The following is a 27086-nucleotide window of genomic DNA, read 5'->3' on the forward strand; positions in this document are numbered from 1 at the left end:
AATTGATTTCAAATTATCGAGGTTCTACTGTATTATTTGAATTTATAAACTTAGTGTTTCTCATTCATGAGGGATTTCTTTCTGTTATAAAGTTTTGTGAAGTGGGGCTTACATTCTGGATCTTATTATTTGGATATATGTTCGATAATGAATGTGATTTTATTTTGTCATTATCGTGTTACAGGTGCGGGAGTCTTGGCAGAACTATGAGCTGGATCTGATCAATTACCAGAACAAGTGCCGTCTGATCAGAGGCTGGGATGACTTATTCAATAAAGTCAAAGAACACATCAACTCTGTAGCTGCCATGAAACTCTCACCCTACTACAAGGTGCATATTTTCAAATCTATTGTTCATAGGTATCAACAGTTAGTTGATGTTGAAGGGTTATCAGGAACCATGTTGTTGATCACTTGAATGGCTGTTGAACTCCATTATTCATATATCTGCAGGATCCATTCTAGAATGAAAATTACCATATCATCTTTTCAGATTGGAGACCTGTATCTGTAATATTCCCAAACTATTTTTTATTATTTCATTTATGTTATGAAGGGATGGCAGAAATAACTTCTAAATTTTGGTTTGTAAATTGAGGGATATCCTCTTTTTATAATTCTGTGAACACAAAATGCAGGAGTTCAGTACATTGTACGATCTTGGGAGATGGTTCATTCTTCAGATCTTAACATCAGAACTTAGTAAAAATAAATTAGTTCCTTTAAGTATTATGTTTCATTAAATAAATAACAGATACTTTACATACTTTATCATTATAGGCCACTATGCATTTCAGCATTCAGTCTGCAATCCTCTGTGATTTAATAAACGTCGCCACAGTTCTCTATTCGCAACTAGTGCTGTGGCCTCATTTAGTTCTATACCTCTTATCTTTAAATTGTTAGAAACTGAGTCTAACCATCGTTGTCTTGGTCTCCCTCTACTTCTCTTAACCTCCATACCAGAATCTATTATTCTCCTAGGTAACCTATCCTCCTCCATTCGCCTCACATGACCCCACCACCGAAGCCAGTTTATGCGTACAGCTTCATCCATAGACTTCTTTCCTAACTTAGCTTTTATATCCTAATTCCGAGTACCCTCCTGCTATTGTTCCCACCTGTTAGTGCCAGCAATCATTCTTGCTACTTTCATGTCTGTTACTTCTAACTTATGAATAAGATATCCTGAGTCCATCCAGCTTTTGCTCCCGTAAAGCAAAGTTGGTCTGAAAACAGACCGATGTAAAAATAGTTTTGTCCGGGAGCCGATTTCCTTCTTGCAGAATACTGTTGATCGCAACTGCGAGCTCACTGCATTAGCTTTACTACACCTTGATTCAATCTCACTTACTATATTAGCATCCTGGGAGAACACACAACCTAAATACTTAAAATTATCCACCTGTTCCAGCTTTGTGTCTCCAATCTGATATTCAGTTCTGTTGAATTTCTTACCTTCGATGACCTTCGATGTTAGGCCCCTTAAAACAACAAGCATCATCATCTTACCTACTGACATCAATGTAGTCTTCGAAAGGCTAATTTTCATACCGTATTCATTGCACCTATTTTCTCCCAAGATATTAGACTGCAGGCTTTTGGCACACTCTGCCATTAAGACAAAGTCGTCAGCATAGGCCAGACTACTGCAGAACAACGCAACCACCAAGACTACTTTGCTAATTTACTATATTTCCACCTAACTGAATCCCTCCCTGCCTCTTTATACATTTCAGCAGATGATCCATGTAAACTATGAACAGCAAAGGTGAAAGATTACAGCCTTGTCTAACCCCTGTAAGTACCCTGAACCAAGAACTCATTCTATAGTCAATACAAATTGTGCAGTAACCACCAAACTGATTTCCATGGTTGATCCCTTAAATGAAAACCCTAAGTTTCAGTATCAGTTCAAAAATATTGGTTTTCAAATTCAAATACTGGTTTTACTAAGTAAAACTTGTAATTTGTTAATTCAGCAACACGGAGGCATAGGGACAGTCAAGCGGAATAGAGAATCATGCGATTGCCTGATGGCTGGGCCATTAGGTTCCAACAGATATACAGGTAGAAATAAGTGTACAGGACCAAGGTGGTGGTACGGCTTGTACAACGAACATCATGTACTCGATAATACTGTTGCAGAACAACGCAACCACCAAGACTACTTTGCTAATTTTATTGAAGCACAAGTCTTCATAAATTGATTTTTCACTTCATTGAAATAAAACATGTATAAACATTTAAACTGGGGCTGTTGAAAGCCACTAGTAAGTTTTAAGCCTGAATTATGCACCAATAATAATTTGTAATGCATCACTTGTTTTCAAATTCAGTAACGTAGGATAGCAGATGATAGTTGAGGATAATACAAAGCAGTTTTTTTTGCCATTACAGTGTATTTATGTGAAGAAATAGTGCTGCTGTTCACAGTAGTCAAGTTTCATGCTGAAATTATCTGTGGGGTTTTGATATTTTTTTTTTCATGCACTGTGGAACGTGCCTGTCTGATGGCCAATGACCGTTAAGGCGGTCACGTCTGTAGGGTTGAACACCATGGTTTGCCAGTTTGAGTCCTGTTGGTTGAAAATATTTTTACCATCAGAATTTTGGCCACCTGGGTAGGAGATCTGGTGGTGTACCGTTCCTAATCACTAGATTGCATGCCATAAGCCTGGATTCAATTCCAAACCTCTCCACAGTGCTTATATGGAGTGAGGCCACATGACGCTGTTGATAGCGAGTTGTCCATCGCATCAGGGCGTAAAATCTTAAGTCGAACCCTTGGCATTATTCAGTAGAAATAGGCTATGTACTGACGCAGGATTTCACCCTCTCCCTACATCATCATCATCATCATCATCCCACACCCAGATGCATAGGTCCCAATGGGTGTCAAATAGAAAGACGTGCTCCAGGTAAGCTGAACAAGTCTTTGGACACTTCCGGCATTAAAAGCCATATCACTGATAAATAAATAAATAAATAAATAAATAAATAAATAAATAAACTGGGGAGCATGCAGTGTGCTGTAAATTGCAGAAGGTTTTAAGTTGGATGGGTATAAATACTTAGAATGCATAACCTTCTAACTGTAGCAGAGTTAAGGACCTAAGATGTTTGGCCCCTTAAAAGAACAATCTTCATCATAACTATAGCAAAAATGGAAGAGTTTACATAAAATTGAACAAACGACAGGCAGCCATAAATTGTGGGGACGTAAAAATGACTTTCTTCTGTATTTTGTGGCAATAAACATTAATTTATTTTTGGAATAAAATTTCTTTCACAGGTGTTTGAAGAGGAAGCTTTGACATGGGAGGAGAAACTAAATCGGATCAATGCTCTGTTTGATGTCTGGATTGATGTACAACGTCGTTGGGTTTATCTCGAAGGGATCTTCAGTGGCAGTGCTGACATCAAGGTTTTGTTGCCAGTGGAGACTTCCAGATTCCAGAGTATCAGGTATTTCTTTTTACTGTTATTCTGTAGTGTTGGAATGATAAAATTAGCATTTTGCAGAATGTGTTGCATCAAAGAATTTCCTTCCAACTTCTTGAATACATTCAGTTAAATTCCCTTTTCATTTGAATTGAGCATGTTACCATTTCTTAAGATTAAGAGAAATGATTTTACAGCATCATACTTATTGTTAGCAACGTAAATAAACTTATTCTTATGTAAAAATCTATACAATACAGTAAAAAGTAGTATTTGTTGTAAATTACCGTATTTACTCGAATAATTCTTCACGCTAGCAACCCGTCGGAAGGACATTTGATTGCTTTCAAGTCTTGCAAAAAGTAAAATGCAAGACCGTAACAGGTCACATGGCCCAATACTTGGAAGGAAGATGATGATGATGACTCGAATAATCCCCGCCTTCGAATAATGACCACACCCTCATTTTAGGAAGGCTCATTTTGAAAAAAAAAAATAAAAAAAAATGAAATGAACTAAAATTCCTTCCATTGAAAGAGTAACATACGCGTAAACAAACATTTCGTATCACTCCGCAAGGTCCACGTGGTCTTTACGCAAATATGAACATGTAAATTTGCAGATGTAGCTGCTTTGCCTGAGATGATAAAAATACATTATCACTGCTATGAAATATATTTTCCATGAAAATGAGCAAGTAGGCCTACTTACTTGACAGGTATTTAATTAATCTGAACTTGCAGTAGGCTCGATTCCCTGTAGATGGAAAGATTCATTGTCTCTTGCATCACTAGAATTACGTACAAATTCGTGACACACCACGTCTAAAACACTTCACACGCGGAAAGCTACCCCTGCACGTTCCGGAAGACGCGTTCTATCATGACACGGAGAAATTTTTAATATAATTTTTTTTTTAATGTCTGAAATGTTTTCTGTTTAAATATGACATACGGGGGCAGTTTTCGTCCATCTACGGTTGCACAAAGCATAACTGTACACTCAGCATTGAAAACTAGGTGAGCCAGGAGCGTGTTGGCAGCCTTGACGTAAATGAAACCTGCGCCCCAATTTTGTGCCTCAAAATGTTTAAAATAATATGCGGGGATTATTTGCGTAAATCCGTTATCAAGAATTTTCAACAGTGATATGAGAAAGAGGCATTCAATGCTTGCTGGTGGGGATTTTTTTTAAAACAGAGTATAGTAATACAACTTGACATGTTTTAGCAATATATATACTAATCTCCTCCAGTGAATAATCCCCAGACGTTTTAATTTTAGTAAGAGAAATTTTGAAAATAATTTCTTTGTATTTAGATAGCTTTGTTACTGAGCTAGATAGCTGCAGTTGTTTAAGTGTGGCCAGTATCCAGTATTTGAAAGATAGTGGGTTCGAACCCCACTGTCGGCAGCCCTGAAGATTGTTTTCCGTGGTTTCCCATTTTCACACCAGGCAAATGCTGGGGCTGTACCTTAAGGCCACGGCCGCTTCCTTCCCACTTCTAGCCCCTCCCTGTCCCATCGTCGCCATAAGACCTATCTGTGTCGGTGCGACGTAAAGCAAAAAAAACAAAAACACTGTCGGCAGCCTTGTAAATGGTTTTCCAGGGTCTCCCATTTTCACTTCAGGCAAATGCTGGGGCAGAACCTTACTTAAAGCCACAGCCGCTTCCTTCCCACTTCTAGCCCCTTCTTGTCCCTTGGTCACCATAGGACCTATCTGTGTTGGTGCGACGTAAATCAACTTGCAAAAAAAAAAAAAAGAAAAGAAAAAAAAAAAGATAGCTTTGTTTAATATTTATATTGAAAACTAAGTACTACAGTACAGTGAATTACAAAACAATTCATCGCGTTGTATCTTCAAAATATACGGACGTCGGTTCTGCATTAGCAATATGTTAGAGTAAATACGAATTCCTCCGGCACAGACCATTAGCAAATCTGTGGAAATTCATATCTTTATAATTGGTGGGGAAAGGTTGTGAAGAGCTAGTTTACTTACAAAAACTGAAGTTATTTTGTTCAAAAACATGCATGAGCAATCCATGGCTGACCTTAAAACGTGTAATTTTTAATTTTCTTGCTATTACTTTAGCTTTTAACCAACATGTTTCATGCATGACCGCACTTCCAAACACTCTTTTCAGTCACACATTCACATATCCTGTTTTCAAATCTGGAAGCTTTTCTTTATGCTTGTGATATGCTAGACGGTTCCTGTTCGCATTGTTACGTGTTGGCGGAGTGGTAGATATATAAATACTCGCCTGTTATCTCTCTCCCCCTCTGTCTGTCTGTCTTCATTGTTCAGTCATGCTAAATATTTGTCTAACACGAGCTAATACATTGACACTACACAATTCACCTCCACGCACACTGTGCACTATTGTGGCCACAGAGTCTCAGTTTGTGCACGCTAACACAACCTCACGATTGTGTTCATGGTACACAGTCCTTTCTTCATGACTGTATTCAATTCAGTGTTCCCTCATCTCTTTACTCCACTGTTCTGTCAGTTCACATGCAGCACTCCAGTGCTCTAAAGGACTCTCTCTACAGCGCTGTCGCTTAGAGAACTGAATTGTTGCTATTGCTGGCAGAACTCTACACTTTCAACCGCTGACTGACCGACCTCACACCAAACCACCGAAGCTCGTTTGGCCTGTCTTATAGTTGGGCCAGCCCTTCCAGATACTTAGGACAAGGAAAGGCTGCTGGAATTATCTGGAGATCGAATGCTTTGGCTACACCTGGAGCCCCTTTCTACACCACCGAGAGGCCTGCAGTGATGTAATAGGCCATTACGTTGGTAGCGGATGTGCTAGCCAATCCGCGCCCAACTTGTCTCTGACTGGTTATCAGCTGAAGCGAATGGATGGGCCCTACCAGGTAATGTCATTCGCGACTGGGAGCCAAGCTGGATCGCTCTTCCTAAGTCGTTCCATACAGAATGGTGGATCCTAACACAGTTTGTTCGAGACTAACTCTAGTTTTCTTCCAATCAGATATTACTATAACTCTTTTCAACGTTGGAGTTCCTTCCTGCTGCATGATTAGCAGTTTGCTCTTCCTGTTCAATAATGAACTTTTCTTTAATTGTGAATGACTTATGAGAACTCATTTCAGCCATTCTAGAAACATGCTACTACTTAAACTAATACCACGCAAATGGCACGATATGTACGCAGCAAGCTTCTTGCTTGTGGTGGGAAGTATTGCCAACAGTGTAAAATAAAAGCAAAGTCATCTCCGTACAGGCCATGAAGGCCCTTGGAGGGGTGGAAGGTAAAGGCTTCCACTATCCGTAACCTCGGCACTGGGTGGGGTACAGTGGTTAGCTCTACGCCCGACCGCCTTTCCCCCCAGGAATTAACCTGATACTAATTTTTTATGTAGGCTGAGTGAACATCAGAACCATATGCACCTCCAGAAGTGGAATCTAGTTTCTTAAATTTTCGACTTCCTGATGGGAATCGAACCCACTTTGCCAACAGTGTGGGGTGAATTAATACCAACTTCCAGATATCTGTGGATTAGAAACATTGAACCACCCTTGATGCAAGTAATACTTGCACCTCAAATTTTGACCACCAGATTTTCAAAATAATCTGCAGGGATTATTTGAGTATGGTATTTGTTTAAATGTTATGCCTCCATTTATTTCTGTCTTTGTAAACTTCTCTCATTTCATCTTCCAGTGTCTCTCCCTTTTTTTTGTTAGATCATCTTTAATTTGGTCCAATCACTTCCTGGGATGTCCGACTAGTCTTTCTCCAAGCGCCATCCCCTCTATAAACTTCCTGAGATTGTCTCCTGCATTCCCTTTACATGGCCAAACCATTTCAGCCGTGCATTGTTTTATTATGAAATACTTTTTAAAATTTCCATATTTTAACAAGCACAAACTTTTCACTGATCTCGTGTGGTAGAAATTTCATTGAAAGTACAGTAAAACCTTGTTAATTCGAAGTCGTTGGGACACAAAAATCGGACTTCGAATTACGTGATTTCGAATTAACCTCCAACTCATTCGGAAATGCCAACCCTTGCGGCGTGGCAATATATTCTAAGGCCCGTTACTGCATGCAGTTAGCCTTGATTCACAGTTTAAACATCTCAAATGCCATAGAAAAAACTATTTCCAAAATGTATCCAACAAGGTTCATTTCGTAGCTGCCGGGACAAAACCTCCTGTGTGAAATATTTTAGCTTAGAACCTTGGCTGGTAAGGTTGTCATCTAAGGTGCAATATTATATGAATACGGTCAAGGCATTCTCGCTCTTCATAATGTATGTGCTGCGGCTCAGTATATCTCCAAAAATATTATCACATAGGAGGTTTCATCCCGGCAACGACTATTTACAGTATTCAAATAATGCACTTGGATAACTCACCAGCAAACGTAATCTCACGCAATGAAGTCAAAAGAAAGAAAACATGATTCAAAGATGAGGAAAAATTATGCTGGTTCCTCTGTGCAAATGCTTTATCTTTTGGATTACTGTACTGTTTGCATTTTTAGATGCCTTATAGGCCTACTTGTATGGAAAGTGCCCGACGCCCTTAAACATCATGGCTTTTCGAACTTTCCTATGGCGGGGGAAGGAAGTCTCTCGCTTCCGTGTGCAGTGCATAGCAACACAGTACATTTCCCGGCTGGCAGTTCTCTCCTTTAAAACCGTAAGTCCGTTTGGCCTCGGCATTTAAAAAATTAAAGCAAACAATGCAGTTTTATTAACATTGACAATATTCTTTGGGTACGTACAAATTGATTATGGGCTATAAGCCACGCTTTTTCGCCATCTGTCGGCATCCCCAGTGTTCGCGAATTCTACCTCTCTGCACACTGCCTGCTACGTGATACTGTGGCGTTCCTTAAAACGCCGAATACAAAATAATTATGATTCCGCTCGAACCTAGCAGGCGAAGCACATTGTAGACACGCCGAAGCGGGTGAAAGTGTGCAAAGTTACCCCTGCACGTTCCGGAAGACGCGTTCTTTCATGACACGGAGAAATTTTGAATTTAAATTACATTTTTTAAAAAAAGTGTTTTACGGAGTAAAGGCAGTTTTGAATTAAAGGTCTGAATTTTGGTAACGGGACCAACATTGTTCTTCGATTTACGAATTATTTGTATTTCGAATTAAACGATTTAAATAACATGCAAAAACATACCTCATGTTTCCGGGAACAAGAGCTGCTTCGAATTAGGCAAGATTTTGAATTAACCGATTTCAAATTACAGAGCTTCTACTGTAATATGTTATTAAATCTGTTATCTGTATTGAAATAGTTGTGTGTTCGTTCATTATTCTAATAAATAATTATTTTTCCAGTTCAGAGTTCTTGGGTCTCATGAAGAAGGTGACAAAGTCTCCAATGGTAATGGACGTGTTGAACATCCCAGGTGTTCAGCGTTCCTTGGAACGTCTGGCAGATTTGCTGGGCAAAATCCAGAAGGCTCTTGGCGAATATCTTGAGCGGGAAAGGACATCATTTCCCAGGTATGCCTTTTTATCCTTTTCTTTTATATTAATATGACTGTATAATTTGACTGCATTATGTATGGGTTCTTTTGTTGTTTTGTGCAGGTTCTACTTTGTGGGGGATGAAGACTTGCTGGAAATCATTGGCAACAGTAAGAATGTGGCTAGACTGCAGAAGCACTTTAAGAAGATGTTCGCTGGTGTGGCTGCTATCTTGTTGAACGAAGACAACACTGTGATAACTGGTATTGCTTCACGAGAAGGTGAAGAGGTAAGATATGGCTCTCAAACTTTTTGCATCATAGTTATATAAATTTTTAAAAAGAGGTCATCTCTCGCAGTTTATTTGTGAAACATTCCCTGAATTATTCATCCCTCATAAAATTAATAAGTTTTTAACATGTGATGGTTGCAAAACTAGGGCCGTGATTTACAACCAAATTATCAAGATCAAGTATTGGTCAAACAGTTCAGAATCTAAACGGAGCTTGCTGATACAGTGTGCTGGGCATTACTTAGTATTTCTGCTGCATGTCATTTCCCCTTATAGTTCACCCAGAAATATGCCCTACTAACAGTACATTAAATAATTATTGATATGGACTAAGTAGAGGGGTACTCTGAAAGTATGGGCGCACACCAGCCCGCATCACTTTGTCTTGACAAAAGCTTCCGCAGTGTAGCTGAAACGTCGACACTACACAGCCTAATATCCTGAGAAACAATCTAAGGTTGTTGATTTACAGAAATATTACAAAAGAGATTCATATTAATTGCTGGAATAAACCAAGTTTAAGTGTGCGATCTTCGAACTTAATAATTTTTGGCCTTTACGCTGCTATATCCAAGACAGAATCTTGGGACTTTACAGGAAGCTGCAAATAAAAAGTGCAGATAAGGCTAGAACTTCATACTTGATCAGTCCTGTTGTCAAAAGAATGGCAGTTGCGAACTTCACGAGATATCCTGCGTCCACCCAAGCTTCACTCCCGTATAGCAAAGTTAGTCTGAGAACAGTCCAATGTAAAGGTAGTTTTCTCGAGGAGCTGACAGAATACTGTTGATTGCAACTGTGAGCTCACTGCATTTTTTTGTTGCACCTTTATTCAGTCTCCTGGGACAATATACATCCTAAATACTTGAAATGATCTACGTGTTCCAGTTCTGCATTCCCAACCTGACATTCAGTTCTTGTAGATTTCCTCCTTACTGACACCAATTTACACTTGGAAAGTTATGTGTATAAGAAAATATTTATTATTTTGCCGCCTATTCAATACAATACAGAATGTTAACATATGAGTTAAATCATTGTTAAAATATGAGACATGTTTCACCACTTCTTATGAGGCATCCTCAGTCAATATCAAAACCTTATTTTTTACCAGGTACCTGGTTAAAAATTATTCTAAAATGTGTTGTAAGATGATGTATATGAGATAAAATTTACAGTTTATCATAAAAATGTTTCTGAAATAATTAAGTCTAATACAATGATAAAATCATACGTAGTTTACTTAAAGAAGGAGACGCCATTTGATTGTAAGTAACATAATTGATAGCTTGAAGCTGTAGTCATTGCTTGATGTAGAAGGAAACTGACAAGCTAATACATAGTAGAATGAATATAAAATAGGTTCAATGTTGAATATAACATGGGAAGGAAAAGCATTCCAATTACTGAGCCAATGTCGTTATTTTGACGTTGGCGTGTGTTGTCTGAAACATTTATTAGTCGGCAGTTCATAAGTTTGTTTATAGTTTAATCCGGTGAGATTGTGTTGACTTGTAGTTCAACAGATTCTTGGAGTCGGCCAAATTTGTTGTGAGTCAACCATGTGAGTTTGCCAAAATGATAATGGGCCGTCACTCACTATGTTGATGTGATTTTGACACAAAGCAGGTGATAATATTCATTGCTTCAAATTAGACGTTTTGTAATAGAGTTTACAAAAGAGTGTTGAAGTGTTGAGTGTTGAAGAGGGTTTTCTTCTTCCGAATGACAACAATTTTTTAAACGTTGATTGTGAAACTTGTGTTGAAGAATATTGTAGAGGTTTGATGGTTGAATTTGGGCTGTTGAATTATGTTAAGATTCTTGTTAGTGGTTGGTTCTGAAACAAAGAAGAAACTGTAGTTAATTTATTTTAATGGGAGTGAAAAAAATTTAAGGTTTTGTCTAAGTGTTGTTAGTAAGATGATGTTGGTGACCTTTGGTGTTGTTGGGCTGTTGGACTTATTGTGTGAAAAGTTATTAGGACATTAGTGGTTGCTAACGTTTTTACTTGTGTTGTACGTATGTCGTCTAGGTGGAGGGGGATGGGCTGGAGAGGGCGGGGTTGTAGGCTGGTGATTGACACAAGGGAGGGAGTTGTGTATGATGGAGGCGGAAGGGCGTGAAGCGTTTATCGGCTTTTCGGTTGGTGCATGGAGAGGGGAAGGGGGGTGTGATGTATCCATTGACTTGGAAAGAGTACTTTTTGATATTGTTTCAAAAATATTAAAGAATTTTTTGTCTTGAAGGTTTATCTTATTGAATAATATTACTATTTGGTCATATAAACGGCTTCTGTTATCTATTGAATCATTTAAATTCTTATTTGCATTGTATTTTTGGTCCAAAAAATTGTATAAATTCTCGAATTAGGTCGAGTCTACCTTTTTTTAACTCTCTTTAAAATTTGGAGATCCTGTTCGATTGTGGTAAAGTTGTGCTATCTTTCTTTGATGTGATTGCTCATTGCTGAGTGTTTGTTGTGTTTCTGGGCATTGAAATGTTCTGTATAACTAGTTATGAAGCTTCTTCCTTTTTGCCCGATATATGAGCTGAGTCACTCGGTGCATTTTAATCTATAGATGCCGAAGCCTGAGTATTTATTTTTGTCTGAATTTATTGTATTGTGGTTCAAGAACATTTTTTGGTTTGAAATTTGGGTTTTAAAAGCTGTTTTAATTTCTTGCTTTTTTTAAGGTATTGGTAATTTGGTATATGATCGGATTGGTGTAGGCAAAGGTTGCGTACTTTGATTTGTTATTTCTTATTGGGGAGAAGTTTAGGTTAGTTTTTGTTTAACTGTTGTCGCCGTAAGGCCTATCTGTGTCCGTGCGACGTAAAATGAATTGAAAAAAAAATCTTGGAAAGGCTCATTTTCATATCATACTCATTGCACAGATTTTCAAGTTCCAAGATATTAGATTACAGACTTTCAGCACAGTGCCATTAAGACAAAGTCGTGGACATTGCCCAAAATCCTTACTACATTTCCACTTTACTGATACCATCCCTGCCACTTGATACCTTTCACTAGATGATCCATGTAAACTGTGGACAACGAAGGTGGAAGATTACAGCCTTGTCTAACCCCTGCAAGTACCTTGAACCAATAACTCATTGTACCATCAATTCTCACTGCAGTCCAATTGTCAACATAAATTAATTTTATCGCTTCAATAATCTACCCTTTACCGGGCGAGTTGGCCGCGTGGTTAGGGGCGCGTAGCTGTGAGCTTCCATCCAGGAGATAGTGGGTTCGAACCCCACTGTCGGCAGCCCTGAATATGGTTTTCTGTGGTTTTGACATTTTCACACCAGGCAAATATTGGGGCTGTACCTTTATTAAGGCCACCGCCACTTCCTTCCCATTCCTAACCCTTTTTTATCCCATAATCGCCATAAGACCTATTTATATCGGTGCGACGTAAAGCAAAGTTTTAAAAAAAGCTACCCTTAATGTCGCAATTCCCAAGTACAGTTATCATTTCCTTCAGTACTCTGGCATATGCCTTCTCTATATCTAAGAAATATAAACATGTCCGTATATTTCTCTTATACCATTTTTAATTTACCTGGTGCATGCCATAAATCTGATCCTTAACAGCACCTCTTGGCCTTTCCTGGTTTTTACCAAAATGTTCTCTTGATTTCTTCTTAGATTCGACAATTGTTTTGCTTTGTTTTTTTCATCTGTGCACAATTCCGTCTTCATTATCAGTCCTTGTTTGAGGCCATTTCCAATACACCTTCCATTTACATTTACAAGTTGCCCTCACTTCATCATTCCACCAAGATGTTTGCTTTTTCCATTTTTACACATGATTGTTCCTAGGCATTCCCCCGCTTTTTCAACTACAGTGTTCTTGTATACCACCCATTTGCTTTCCATATCCTGAACCTGCTTGTTTGGAACTTTTCACTACACTACTTGTTTAATTTCCTTATCCTGGATATTCTCTGGCTTATTTGACTGCAGACAGATTTCACTTTCAATATCCTAGGCCTAGAGATACTTGGTTCACTACAGATCATATAGTGGTTTGCATCATCGAAAAATCCCCGGAATATCCGCACATTCCTAATGGATTTCCCGAATTCACAGTTGGTTATGATAGTCTAATGTGGATGTGGTGTTCCTACCCGCCCATGTGCAGTGGTGACTAGACTTACGTACGAGGAATATATTTATGACTGCTACTCCTTGATGTTGGCCCTGACTGCTGTATCACTCAGTGTGTCATAAACTTGTCAACTTCATCCTCGTCTGCACACTCACATTGTGAATAGACTGAGACCATTCTTGTCCTAGTTCCTTCAACTGCTATCCTGTTTCTTATTTCAGTCATTTCTGCTTTCTTTCTTTCTTTCTTTCTTTCTTTCCTTCCTTCTTCTGTAAGCCCCATTAATATTGAGAGCTTCCTCCTGATTTCCATTTCGTTCCCCCAAGTTGTTTCCAAGGAGTCCCTTGCTTGTCAAATGGAAGTGGGATTCTGTTACTCCCATTGCTCTGAGGCTTGCTTCAAACGTTCTGAGCATGCTTGGTAAAATTTCTATGAAGCACGACGCTACTCTAGTTGCACAGTCCCAATGAGAATCTCTCCTGAAACGGTTTGGGGCCACCAGTAAATTCTATAATACCATATTAACTCGTGTATCAGACCTTCTCGCGTATTATCGTGACGAAAATGAAAAAATTAATCTCGCATACAAGACCCTCCAACATAATTTGTTTGTTGTATTCATTTTTTATACTAATGTGCAAAGGAAAATGAACCTTAAATGCATTCTACTGTAGAAGTGCATAAATACTTCGTGAACATATGTAGTAGAACCTCGATAATTCAAAATCGGTTGTTTCAAAATCCCACCTAATTCAAAGAAGCTCTCATTCCCGAAAACGTGAGATATGGTTTTGCATGTTCTTTAAATTGTTTAATTCGAAATACGGATAATTCGTAATTCGAAGTACAATGTCGGCCCCATTTCCGAAATTCAGACTTTTAATTCGAAACCATTTATATTTTAAAACAATAGTAGGCCCTATGTTACCGAGTAATTTAAATTCAAAATTTATCCGAGTCATGAAAGAACGCATGTTCCGGAACGTGGGAGGGTAGGTTTCCTCACTTACACTCACTTCGGTATGTCCACAGTGTGCTTCATAATTGCTAAGTTGAATGAAATCGGAATTCTTTTGTATTCAACCTTTTAAGGAACTCCATAATATCACGCAGCAGGCAGTGTGCGGAAAAACAGAATCCGCAAACACTGGCGATTTCGACAGTTGATGATAAAGCCTGGCTCATGTAATCAATTCGTAGGCACCAAACAATATTGTCATTGCCGATGGAACTGCATTGTCCTCGAATTGTGTGATTTTTTTCTTTCGTTGCGTGAGGTTATGTTTGTCAGTGATTTATCCAAGTGCATTATTTGAATACTGTAAATGCACCTTCTTAGGTACATTTTGGAAATAGGTTTTTTTTTTCCATGGCATTTGAAAGGTTTAAACTGTGAATTTTTTTGACACGGCAAGTGTTTACATTTCTGAAGTATGAAAGAAGTGCCATGGCGGGAAATCGTACAAGGATGGAGTAATAGGAAATTTTGATTAGCCAGGATGTTTTAAGGGCATCTGGTACTTTCTGTGTAAGTACAAGGCATCTAAAATGCATATAGTACAGTAATTCAATGAATAAAGCACTCGCACATGGGAGCCAGCGTAGATTTCTCCTAGTCATTGAATCTTGTTTTTTCTCTTTCTTTTTTTTTCTTTTCTTTCATTGTGTGAGGTTATGTTTGTCAGTGAGTTATCCAAGTGCATTATTTGAATACTGTAAATGCACCTTTTTAGGTACATTTTGGAAATAGTTTTTTTTTTTTTAATGGCATTTGAAAGGCTTAAACTGTGAATCAAGGTTAACTGCATGCAGTAATGGGCCTTAGAATATTTTGTAATGCGGCAAGGGTTGGTACTTCTGAATTACGAATTTGAATTAATGTAATTCAGAGTACGATTTTTGAGTCCCAACGACTTTGAATTAACGAGGTTTTACTGTAATGTACATTCCTACTAGTTCAATTTTTCCTTGACATATTGGCATAGGATTATGAATGCAACGAACATTGTTCTGATGGACGGCATATCCATGTGTAGCTGGGAGGCGTGACCAGTCTTAAAGGAAAATAATGGGTAGGAAGAGCATTTTGGTATACAGAATATTGCTTGCGCACCGTCGATATTAGCCGATTACAGATATTAGGAATAGGTAAGCAAACCGCGTGACAGTGGGTTGCCTACCTGACAGCATGTGAAGATTGATGAGTTTCTTCATCATCATCATCATCATCATCATCATCATCATCCATTCCCTTTTCCAGATTCTCTCTAGATAGGGTAGTGTACCAAAGCCCTCCACCTTACTCAATCTTTCCACCACTTCTCTTCTAGTACTTTATTGCTGCTATAGGCTCCTCTGTTTGCAATACAGTCCACAACAGAGCTCCATCTCATTCTAGGGCATCCCCTAGGCCTCTTTGCAGTCTCTGAATGTTCTCTTTGGTATTCTCTCTCCTGGCATTCTCATCATGTGTCCAAACCATTGTAGATTTGCTATATCAATCTCTTCTTGAAGTTTACACACTCCCGTGCTTTTCCTTATTTCCTCATTTCGTATTCTATCTCGGCTTGTCTTTCCCTGTATGCTCCTCAAGAACGTCATTTCAGCTACTCGTATCTTACTTTGGTTCCACTTAGTCAACGTCCAGGCTGCTGAAGCATAGATCAGTATAGGTTTTTGGTAGGACGAGTATAAAATCTTCTTGCACTTCATTAGCACATCTTTGCTCCATAAAATGTCTCACACACTGGTATAAACTTGCAGGCTGCTGTATTCTTAAATCAATTTCTCCATCCAAATTTCCATCTTGTGACATCATGCTGCCCAAATATTTATAATTTTTCACTACTTCAAGAGGTTCATTTCCCATTTTTATCACTCCCCTGGATTTTCTGTTACCTCTCATCATGATCAGAGTCTTGCTTTTTGCAGTACTAATATTCATTCCAAAATTTCTTACCTCCTCATTCCATAAATCAACTTGTCTGTCCTTCCTCTTAATTATCTCCCCAAAGTACTATGTCTTCAGCAAAGAGCATAGATTTTTCTTGCTTGCCCATCATCTTCTCCTTGACATTATGTAGAATTCTATCCATGATGATAATGAAGAATAAGGGAAATTATACACTTCCCTGTCTTGAGCCTGTCTCAACTCTGAGTTTCTTGAAACAAATTTATACCCACTTTACTGTATTCAGGTTTGGAGTATATAATCATTTTCCAGCTCCAGTTTCCCAAGTATAGTGTAGAAGTGCTTGTAATTAAAACACAAATTAAAGCCAGTTTCCTTTCTAATTCTCTCCTTAAATTAGGGGGTGCGGTTTATTTAATGGAGATTATTTTCGTATATTGGGTATCCTTGCAAAAATTAATCTTCCTCCATGAACATATCCTTTTAGGGACTAGTAACTTGAGAATACAAGTGCATAAATTGTGTAAAATATTTCCTTTTAAATGTGAAGTTGAAAGTTTTGGGGTGTGCAAACAATTTGAGGAAATGTGTTATACAATTAAATACAATATTGTTTATCCTCTATTTTGTTTTAACACATTCACGCCCATCATCTGAGCAAGCTATTTAAATGGCTGGCCAGCTATTCCAGCTGTTAGCGGCACAGTAAACAACAATGAATTATTTTCACAATAAGTTCTAAACTAAACAAGATATGGAAACAAAATTTTGCAAATGCCTTAAAGAAGTCCTCTAGTATCTCTGAAAGGTGTGGTAGCTAATGTACACCTTCAGGTACTGTGATTTCTGTCATGTGCCCAGTAGAATCTTCTTCACTGTAGTGTCACTTTCACTTACTTCAGGAATAGTTCATCACCCGAGTCTTCATTGAATAGGATGTCGGCAATTTCATCACCCGAGTCTTCATTGAATAGGATGTCGGCAATTTCATCAACAATTATATTGTCCCTAAGCGCCTTGGTTACACTTCGGAACGTGACTATACACATGCTTGTATAATCACAAACCAGCTACGCAGCTAGCTGTGCCAGTACTAGCCTTCGTTCAGAAACTGAATTAAAAAATGCGTTGGAAGGGACAATTTCCAAGGCAGTTTCTGATGAGCAGAAGCAGGTAGAAGCATTCATAAGGGTAGTACCCTCATTTCTGTCAAACATATTTGTAACAAAAATAAACCACAGCTGCATAGGAACGGCTATGATTCAAGGTTGCGCTAACGGGCTAACTCTGATACGGACCAGAGCATGGACACACGCAGTAGGCAATAACTCGGATACGGGCGTGAATGTGTTAAAAGGTGCCTTGTAGAAACGTCTATTCGAATGTGATTAATGATGTATTTCTCATACAGGTTCAGTTCATGGAACCGGTGTCTACTGTGGATCATCCCAAGATCAATGAATGGTTGAGTATGGTGGAAGGTCAGATGCGTCTTACTTTGGCCTCGTCTCTGGCACAGGCTGTCCAAGACATCAAACAGTTCAAGGACGGCTCCATTGATTCAAGAGCTTACATGGAATGGTGTGACAAATATCAGGTAAGCTTTGTTGTCTAAATTCAACTAATTTACAGGACATTTGTTCATAAAACTTTATAAGATCTCAGCTAAAAGATAACTGTGGGGTATGTTAAGTTTTTTCATAAATTCACATTAAACTCGCCTGCCTTTATTGTAGATGGCCATTGCTCAAATGGTTGTGTATTGACCAGAAAATCTTGATTCCATACGAAATGTTCTAGAAATTGTAGGAGTACAAATTTTTTTTCCTCACATCTTTTGCTTTCTCATTGATCGGCCTTGCCAGTCTGCACGTTTCTTCACTGTGTTGCTATATTGGATTACATCGTTTGATTTTTCATTTTCTGGGATTAGGTGAAGTAGAGTGAAAATTACCTTCAGCAATAGTTGCAAAAACTTAGTAATACTATTGTTTTACGCCAGTTTCTGTGAATGTGAGGCATTGCGAGTCAATTTCACTGATTTGTTTTAAATTCATATCCATCCATTCATTCTTTGTCCTCATGTTTTGAATTTTGGTCAGTGGAGGATTTTGGACTTTTAATTTGTCATTACATTTCGTCTCATTTCATACCATTAGGGGCCGATGACCTAGATGTTAGGCCCTTTAAACAAGCATCATCAACATCATCTATCATTGCGTTTGCTTTCCAATCCCCATGTTTGCAGTTAAAACCAAAGCAAAGTAAGCCATGTCCATACAGGCCATGAAGGCCCTTGGACGGGTGAAAGGTAAAGGTTTCTGCTATTCACAACGTCGGCACTTGGTGGGGTAGAAAGGTTAGTTCTATGTCTAACTGCCTCTTTTCCGCAGGAATTAACCTGGTACTCATTTTTGGTGTAGACTGAGTGAATGTCTGGGCCATATGTACCTCTGGAAGTAGAAATCGGGCAAGTTAGCCGTGCGGTTAGGGGCGCGCGGCTGTGAGCTTGCATCCGGGAGATAGTGGGTTCGAATCCCACTGTCGGTAGCCCTGAAGATGGTTTTCCGTGGTTTCCCATTTTCACACCAGGCAAATGCTGGGGCTGTGACCTAATTAAGGCCACGGCCGCTTCCAACTCCTAGACCTTTCCTATCCCATCATCGCCATAAGACCTATCTGTGTCGGTGCGACGTAAAGCCACTAGCAAGAAGAAGAAGAAGAAGTAGAAATCTAGTTCATTAAATTTTTCCAGTTCCTGGCGGAGAATCGAACTTGGTTGCCCCTCCAGCTAAAACTTGTTTTAATGTGGACAGCAATTGCTACTCTTCTCGGAATTGACTCCTTTCAGTCCAATACAGTTGTTTTCTCCAGCTTTTAAGGTAAACCCAGTTCTGAAAGAGCATTGACTATCAAGCCCAATGGGTTCAGTCCTGGCTCAGTCTGTGATGGTATTTGAAGGTGTTTTGTACTATATATGGCTTATCCATGGGAAGGTGGAAGATTTTGCGCATGTTCCAATTTCCACACATGTTCCAGAATGAAAGAGGAAATTTTTGATCAAAGAATAGCAAAGCTATCTAAATCAATTTTTAAAACCCTAATCTGTTAAAGAATACAGTCTATAACTTGTGTCTAGAGATTTACTGGCATGTCAAAGAAAAAGTAGTTATTGGGACTTAAAATAATAATACATTTCTGAAAGAAAATCTCATTTGGGGGGTTATCATTATAGTTTATGGAAAGTTCAAGAATTCTAGCAGGCCATCACTTAAGTAATACTAAATGCTGCTGTTCCTTTCTTCATACAGTATGTTTTGCCCAGCTAAGAACGCCAAAAATAAAGAACACAAAATGCCCAGCAGATGACTCTTCATGCAATAATTAGCATAACAATCGAGGTTTAGCAAAGAGAATGTTCTTTATAACACATGCCCAACGTGTCGCCCATCATTCATCATCAGAACCTGTAGTCGAGGGACAATGTTGTGAACAGCACTATACAGCATATCCACCGAATATCCACAATAATCACACGGATTCGATTCGGGAAGGTCGAGCATAACATGCTGCGATTGCAGGCGCATCTAACGCCCTCTTTCACTACGGCTCCTTTTATACTGTACATGTGTCTCGTGCGGGATCACTGACTTGTTGCTGTCCAGCGCCATCTGTTGGCCTGTTTGTGCACTCGTTGGTGTCAATAAAACCACATGTCATGTCAAGCATGTGCGTCAGTTATCTCTCCACATCCAATATTCTGTGGAGTATTGCCTTGTTAAATGTTAACGGGTTTTTCGGTCACCCTGTACATGATACCTTTCTTGAAATACAAGTTCTGATCCTGTCTTGCCTGGCAAGAATCAGATAACAGATGCAAGAGTAGAAAGTATATATGCTGGAACCTTCATACTGCCAGCTTAATCTGAGGCAACAGGTTATACTGTAACTGTCTTGAAGGTCCATGTAATTCTTTCTCGACATATTCAATCATATTTTTAAGTTGATCTCTTGGAAATTATGTCATCCTGTATATAGAGATAGGTACAAGAATGAAATACATAATAGGACAAACATAGTGCCAGGTCATTGTGGGAAGGGAGAGTAAAGGGGAAGCAAAGTCATGTTTGTACCAGCTTGAGAAAACAAGTGCATTAAATGTGTAAAATTTTTCCTTTAAGTCAAACAGTTGGAGTGTGTAATCTTTTACCATCTATACAAGGTATATGCAGAAGTTTTTGCCAGTTTTTGTGGTAAAGAAAACGCGTAATTTTCATGGGAAATTCATTTTTTGTTAATTCAAAATATTGGCCATTGGCTTCATCACACTTTGCCCAACTTTTAGGTAAGTTATGAATACCATGCCAGAAAAACTGCTTGTCTTTTACGGCAAACCATTCATCGAACCATTTTCCAACTTCTTCGAAATTGCTGAAGTGCTGCTCTGCGAGTGCGTGTCCCATTGATGCGAAGAGGTGATAGTCAGATGGCGCCAGGTTGGGGCAGTACGGAGGGTGAGGAAGGATGTCCCATCCAAGCGATTTCAAAGTGTCTTTCAGTGGTTTTGCTGTGTGAGACGGCGCATTGTCATGCAACAAATTCGCTTTGCCATGTCTTCTGGCCCATTCCGGCTATCTTTCGATCAATGCGTGTTTTAAATTAATCATTTGTTGGTGATAGTGTTGTGCATTAACGGTTTTGCCTGCAATTGGTCATCTTTGCACTTTTGTGGTCTACCAGAGCACACACTGTCTTTCACAATGAAACCGCCATGTTTAAATTGTCGAAACCATGTCCCACATGTTCTGATCAATGGAACGTGATATGTTTCTACCAGCAACCGATTACTTTCTACAGCCTTTTCCTTTTGATTATATAAGAAAAGCAATGTGTGCTGCAAATGTTCGTTTTCAGGCACAAACGTTGACATGATCACTGAATGATACAACACAGACGCTAATGTTTGGCGGACTCTACTTGTGTATGTTGGTAGGTTAATATCAGACGAACAAACTGACGTGTCAAATTCATGCTACTGTTCGCTGGCACCATCTTTTAATGAAACGGGAAAAGACTTATCCATATACCTGGTATTTATTTTTAACTTGTGTTTCTTCTTCTTTCCTTTTTTTATCCATCTTTCTTCTTTACCCTGCCCTTCCCGCATCAGGACTGAAGATCTGTCAATGAGTGTTGATGACCACCCTCCTGATGCAGCTGGGAAGCAGAAATGAGTTCATTGGGGGCTGAGAAGAGATGGATATAGAAGATTAGGGATTGATGAGGAAAAACCCTGTCTGTTCGAAGATGTGGAGATGGTCCTTGTCCTTATGTTTTCATGTTTGTCCTTGTCTCCTCTTCCTGTTGCCCCCCTCTTTCCACACTAACATCTCATTGTGTTTGTCCTGTTGTGTGTTTCGTTTCTAGTGCCTCTCTCTCTGTATGTATGTATGTATGTATGTATATATATATACAACTAGATTTGATGCTTGTTTGTTCCATTCCAGTACTTATACCTAGAGATGGGATTTTTTGTCAGGTTGGAAGTGCAGAAAGCAAATGTTTAAAATGGGAAAATTGGTGGTGGTTTCAAATTGAACTTTTCAGTATTTCAAAATGTAGCTCTCAAAATACATTTCAGAAAGAAGACTGATGGTTTCTGCAGACAAGCAGGGTGCCTATCAGACAAAATATTATTGTAACATGAGGAAAAGCATTCACAATATCCATTTGCTCCTAACACCTATATCACTTTTTGCACGGATAGTGCAAAATTGGCATAGTTTCTGCAATACAGAAATAATGTTCACTTCTTCGTTACTGCTAAGCTTGTTTGCTGAGGTGAACTTACAAGGAGAGCATATAAAACCAATTTACCATGTACTGGTGTTAGAATCCTTACATAGTCTACAGAAGATAATCTATACAGAGTGACAAGAAGTAGTTTACACTTGGATATTGAGATACACTTCTTGTAATTGCAGGCCCAGATTGTTGTGCTGGCAGCTCAGATCCTGTGGAGTGAGGATGTGGAAGCAGCCCTTCATCTCATCAATGGAGCTGGGGATGAGAAAATGGAACCTTTGGAGAGGGTTCTCAAACAAGTGGAAAACACACTAAATGTCCTGGCAGACTCTGTTTTGCAGGAGCAGCCGGCTCTTCGTCGAAAGAAGCTAGAGCATTTGGTGAGTTCCATTATTTTTCGTACTTTATACTGTGCATTTTCAAAGAGTGGAGCATGGTAGTCTAGTGACGTTCGTGCTGCCTTTTCACCCTGAATGAAAATTCATGTCACTGTGGTTTAGATTGTAATTTATAACTTGAGATCCCATAACTGTTATCACAATATCTGCTGTGACCTATACTAAAATCTTGGTTTAAAAAAAAAGTCTTTTCTTTCCCCTCAACTTTTCCACTACATGGTCGGGTTTGGAGTTTCAGAAATTGTTTTGTTGTGGAATTTGTTTTCAATTTTAAAAAATCGGTGCTCAGTTCTTGTGGGTAGAAAAATTTGGAGATCTGAAGGGAAGAACCTAATTGTGAGAAAGGAGAAATCAAAAAGACTAATTAAAGGTAATTGGAGACTTTGATCCTGAAAGATTTTAATTTTGTTGCTGAAACCTGGATATTGAACAGTTGTGCTATATCATAAGATTAATTTGTATTCAGGTTACTGATTTGAATGATTGAGTTATTGATATATGTATTGTATGGCAATATGTACAAATATTTTCATGTTGCATGACAAGCAGAGCTTATACGTTTAGATCAAATGCACTGATTCACTCAAAGGCTACAGGTGTTGCCAACAGAAAATAGGACAAGTCCCCTCGATTTACATTGACACTCAATGTGCTGAATAGTCTATATAGAAGACGACTCTAAATGTTCGAAAGGCATTTACAAGAAATGTTAAATAATGAATGTAATTACAATGTATCCATATATATATATAATATTTACTCACTTATTAACCTCCATCACATATTTTCCTCGCTCTGTTTTTCGGAACTGGAAACTAAATTTTATTTGTCTGCGTGTAATTTTCCCACCCCGCTGTATAGCTCAACTACCCTAACGTACCTGCCAACGTTCGAAAAAAATAGATTTTTTAAAAAATTATGGATTTTGTCATGTATGTTTTACCCTTTTTATATTTCAACAACACACGCTTGCTTCATAAAATTTATCTCTAATTCATGTTTTGCCTTAACTTTATTTTGACTGTTCACGATCTCTAGCAAGACTGAAACTAGTTTCATAAAATATAGTAACTTTTTTAAGGTTACAAGAAATAGTATTGAATAGGTGTAAACCTTTAGCTTTTCCTTTACATCACATTCCTCTTCAATACGGAATAATATGAAATTTATTACCTATGGAAATTTTGGTTATTCACAACCTTGAGCGTGGTTGCTACTGTGCGTATGGCGACTTCCGCTGCACAAGCCAGTACAGATGTGAAATTATATTAATAGACACCTTCACAAAATTGAGTTCTCAAATGTTAGGCTTCGCATATGAGACAACTGCAGCTTTTATGGATACATTTAAAAAAATTGTCTTTATTCAGGTCAATGCGCTAAATAAAAAATAAATAAACAAATGAATAAATGAATTACTATATATAAACCAAGTTGAGAGCGCTCTTGTGCCGTACCCCGGCGAATGGAGTTGGTTAAAGGATGATGATGATGTACACACACACACGCACACACATACCATTTCTCTTATACAATATGTGTTTTTCTGCTTGTACTTTCAGATCAACGAGTTTGTGCACAAAAGAACAGTGACACGGCGGCTAATTGCGAGTCGAGTAACCAGTCCCAAAGCCTTTGAATGGCTGTGCGAGATGCGTTTTTACTTTGACCCTCGTCAGACAGAGGTACTTCAGCAGTTGACCATTCACATGGCTAATGCTCGCTTCTTCTATGGATTTGAGTATCTTGGTGTACAAGACAGATTAGTTCAGACTCCACTCACTGACCGCTGTTACTTGACGATGACGCAGGCTTTAGAGGCACGCTTGGGTGGTTCTCCTTTCGGTGAGTTCTATCAATGATTATTCCAGAAACGTCCGTGAATATTTTTTGATCATATTTTCTTCTTTTTAAACATGAGTTAAATATCTTTTCAGGTCCTGCTGGTACTGGAAAGACTGAATCTGTCAAGGCACTTGGTCACCAACTTGGTCGCTTTGTGCTGGTGTTCAATTGTGATGAGACCTTTGATTTCCAGGCAATGGGTCGTATCTTCGTTGGTCTGTGTCAAGTGGGTGCCTGGGGTTGTTTTGACGAGTTCAACAGATTGGAAGAGCGCATGTTGTCGGCTGTTTCACAACAAGTGCAGACTATTCAAGAAGCCCTGAAGTCCCAGCAAGAAGGCAGTAAAAAGGAAGGCAGTAAGTTGATTTTCTTCTTTTCTACTTTAGACCAATGAGTTTTTCCGTCAATTTTGGCATGTGTAGAATCAGAATTAACAGCACAACTATTGTTGGTTACTTTAGCTGGGCGTAGAAGAAATTAAGGATTTTTATAACAAAGACCTTGTATTTAAAGACCAACTTTCCAGGATTTCTTTTAGCAGGAGAGGGGAATAAATATATCGTATACATCGTAACATCTGCTTGAAACAATTTTGTGCTGTTGAACGTGGTGCTGTGTATCAGATGGTGCATGAGTGGATAGCCTTACCAGTTGACATTTGGAAAACCCAGTTGGTTAGCCCTTGTGAAGGCCTTAGTTAGTTTCTGTTGATTACTTATAAAAAGGTTCTCAACACTTTCAAAATCCTTTATCAAACTGTGATTTGGTCACTATTGATTTCTGTCCACCAGTGAACCACACAGTCTTGAGTATTAAATTGCTCCCCCACCTGGTCCACATATTTCTCACTGTAATTTCTTTCGTATCAGCTCTATCTCCAGATTGCAAAACTACTGTGGGACCCACAGCACACCTTGTTCCAGACTTTTTATAGTGAAGCATAGATTTTCTTAGTAGCTGCTGCTGATGGAGGTTTATATAGTAAAAGTTTGTTTAAACATTTTCCAAGGGACTGAAGGGGAAAAAAACATAAGTGTGAAAAACTATTAAATGAAATTCTGTAAATGTGAAGCTGAGTTATATTCCAAAGTATATATGGCAATATGAAACAATATAAATACAAAAGAAATGCACACAGATCAAAAAAATACAGAGGGAAAGTAGTCACTTTACGGAATAAAGTAGTCCGTTATTTTTGTTTATTTTTTGTTGGCCACAGCCACGACATGAACAGTATTCTCAAACCGGTACAATTCGGCCATTATTTCCTCAGAAACGTTATGGCGCGTCACACAGTGTTTGATATTCCATAGAGCATTAACAGCATCATTGAAGTATACTGTGGCTCTTCAGTATCATCGTCGTCGTGATTGCAGTCCTCACTCAAACCCCTTTGTGCATCTTCAGCAGACTCGAAGATGGTCATCGCATCTGCAGTGACTAGGTTAGCATCAGCATTTGCATAATTGTCGAATGATGCCTCCTTTTCCAATTTCCTGCATTCGCCGTCATTATCAGGAGCATCGCCATTATCATCTATGATATTAAAATCATCAGAACTACCTCCAAATCCAGCTTTTTGGAAACAGTTTTGAACTGTAAGTTCTGAAACATGGTGTCATGACTCCGCAATGTAAGAAAAATAGTATATATTAATTTGTTTTTAATTTGTTTGAAGACACAAGATTATTATAACAATAACTCAGAGAATCATTTCTTTCAGGGCCACTTCACTCTAGGCAACCGGAATTGGCTACGAATTAGCTCATATGAATTCAGTGTCGCTGAGCAGTAGCCCGCCGGGCTACTTAGCCGCCTTCCCCGGCCTACTCTCCATTTTCATAATCTTCTTGCCTTTTGTTATTGTCGAAAACAAAGAAGGAAAGAGTGTGTCGTAGGTTTCATTCACATCCTGTGTTGAAAGATCTTTTGGAAAAAGGACTTCTCTATAAATTATTTGATTATTTGACCAAGTTTATTAGTTACTTCAGCATGTCAAAGAAACCCTTTGATGAACTCTTTGAAAGGGTGAAAGAAGATATTACGGGAATGGATACAAGGTTGAGAAAAGCAAAAAATAAGTCTTAGAGGTAGTTGAACTGAGATGGTCATTACTTGAGACCATGCATTTCTTTTCTCAACTCTGTTGCTACATTCGTCGCATTTTAAGTTGCAGATGGTTGTGTAATTTGTATAATGAAATCTTCCGTGTTTATTCGGTCCACTTGTCTCTATATGTCATACTGAATATTTTTCTTCTTCTACCAAGTTTCCTACAGTGGTGGGGTCCGCAGGTGAGAACTGTGTTGCTCATGTGAATCTGGCCCTGTTTTACAGCTGAATGCCCTTCCTGACGCCTACCCTATGTGCGTTCACTATTGTGCGTTTCTGTAGTGATTGGTAGTGTGATGTGTTGTATGAATATGAAGAGGAGAGTGTGGAGACAGACACAAACCATACCGTACAGTTAAAATTTCTGGCCCCACTGGGAATCTGACATGAGGCCCTCTATACTGAAGGCTAGTAGGTTGACCATTTAGCCAAGGAGCTGGGCATCATTCATACTGAATATAATTTATTTAGTACAGTTTATAGTATTTTGAAACTGAATCCTTAACGTTAAGGAACATGAAATGCACAATCACTGAAGGGAGTTCTGAATGGAATGCAGCTGGAGAGTGTGAAGACCCCAGTGCACAGCGATAGTTTACCAGCTGTCCCCAGTCGGGCTTGCAAAATCTGCCTCGGCTGCTGGTAGCGGGAGTGAACTATTTCAAGTTCGGTTGGCGAGACATAG

At 38.8% G+C, this 27086-nt stretch overlaps 1 protein-coding gene across 2 annotated transcripts in view; it reads left to right on the forward strand.

Moving 5' to 3' along the window:
• Dhc64C (dynein heavy chain, cytoplasmic) overlaps nt 1-27086 on the forward strand; it is a 353617-nt gene that overhangs the window by 134532 nt on the left and 191999 nt on the right. For both annotated transcript variants that reach the window (XM_067155359.2, XM_067155358.2), the window contains exons 24-31: nt 185-331; nt 3296-3468; nt 8786-8953; nt 9041-9206; nt 17653-17838; nt 22226-22426; nt 24007-24289; nt 24382-24645. In XM_067155359.2, coding sequence (XP_067011460.2) covers nt 185-331; nt 3296-3468; nt 8786-8953; nt 9041-9206; nt 17653-17838; nt 22226-22426; nt 24007-24289; nt 24382-24645 — 1588 coding nt within the window. The remainder of the gene's footprint in view (nt 1-184; nt 332-3295; nt 3469-8785; nt 8954-9040; nt 9207-17652; nt 17839-22225; nt 22427-24006; nt 24290-24381; nt 24646-27086) is intronic.

Source organism: Anabrus simplex, chromosome 11, assembly GCF_040414725.1.
Source record: "Anabrus simplex isolate iqAnaSimp1 chromosome 11, ASM4041472v1, whole genome shotgun sequence".
Classification (NCBI taxonomy): domain Eukaryota; kingdom Metazoa; phylum Arthropoda; class Insecta; order Orthoptera; family Tettigoniidae; genus Anabrus; species Anabrus simplex.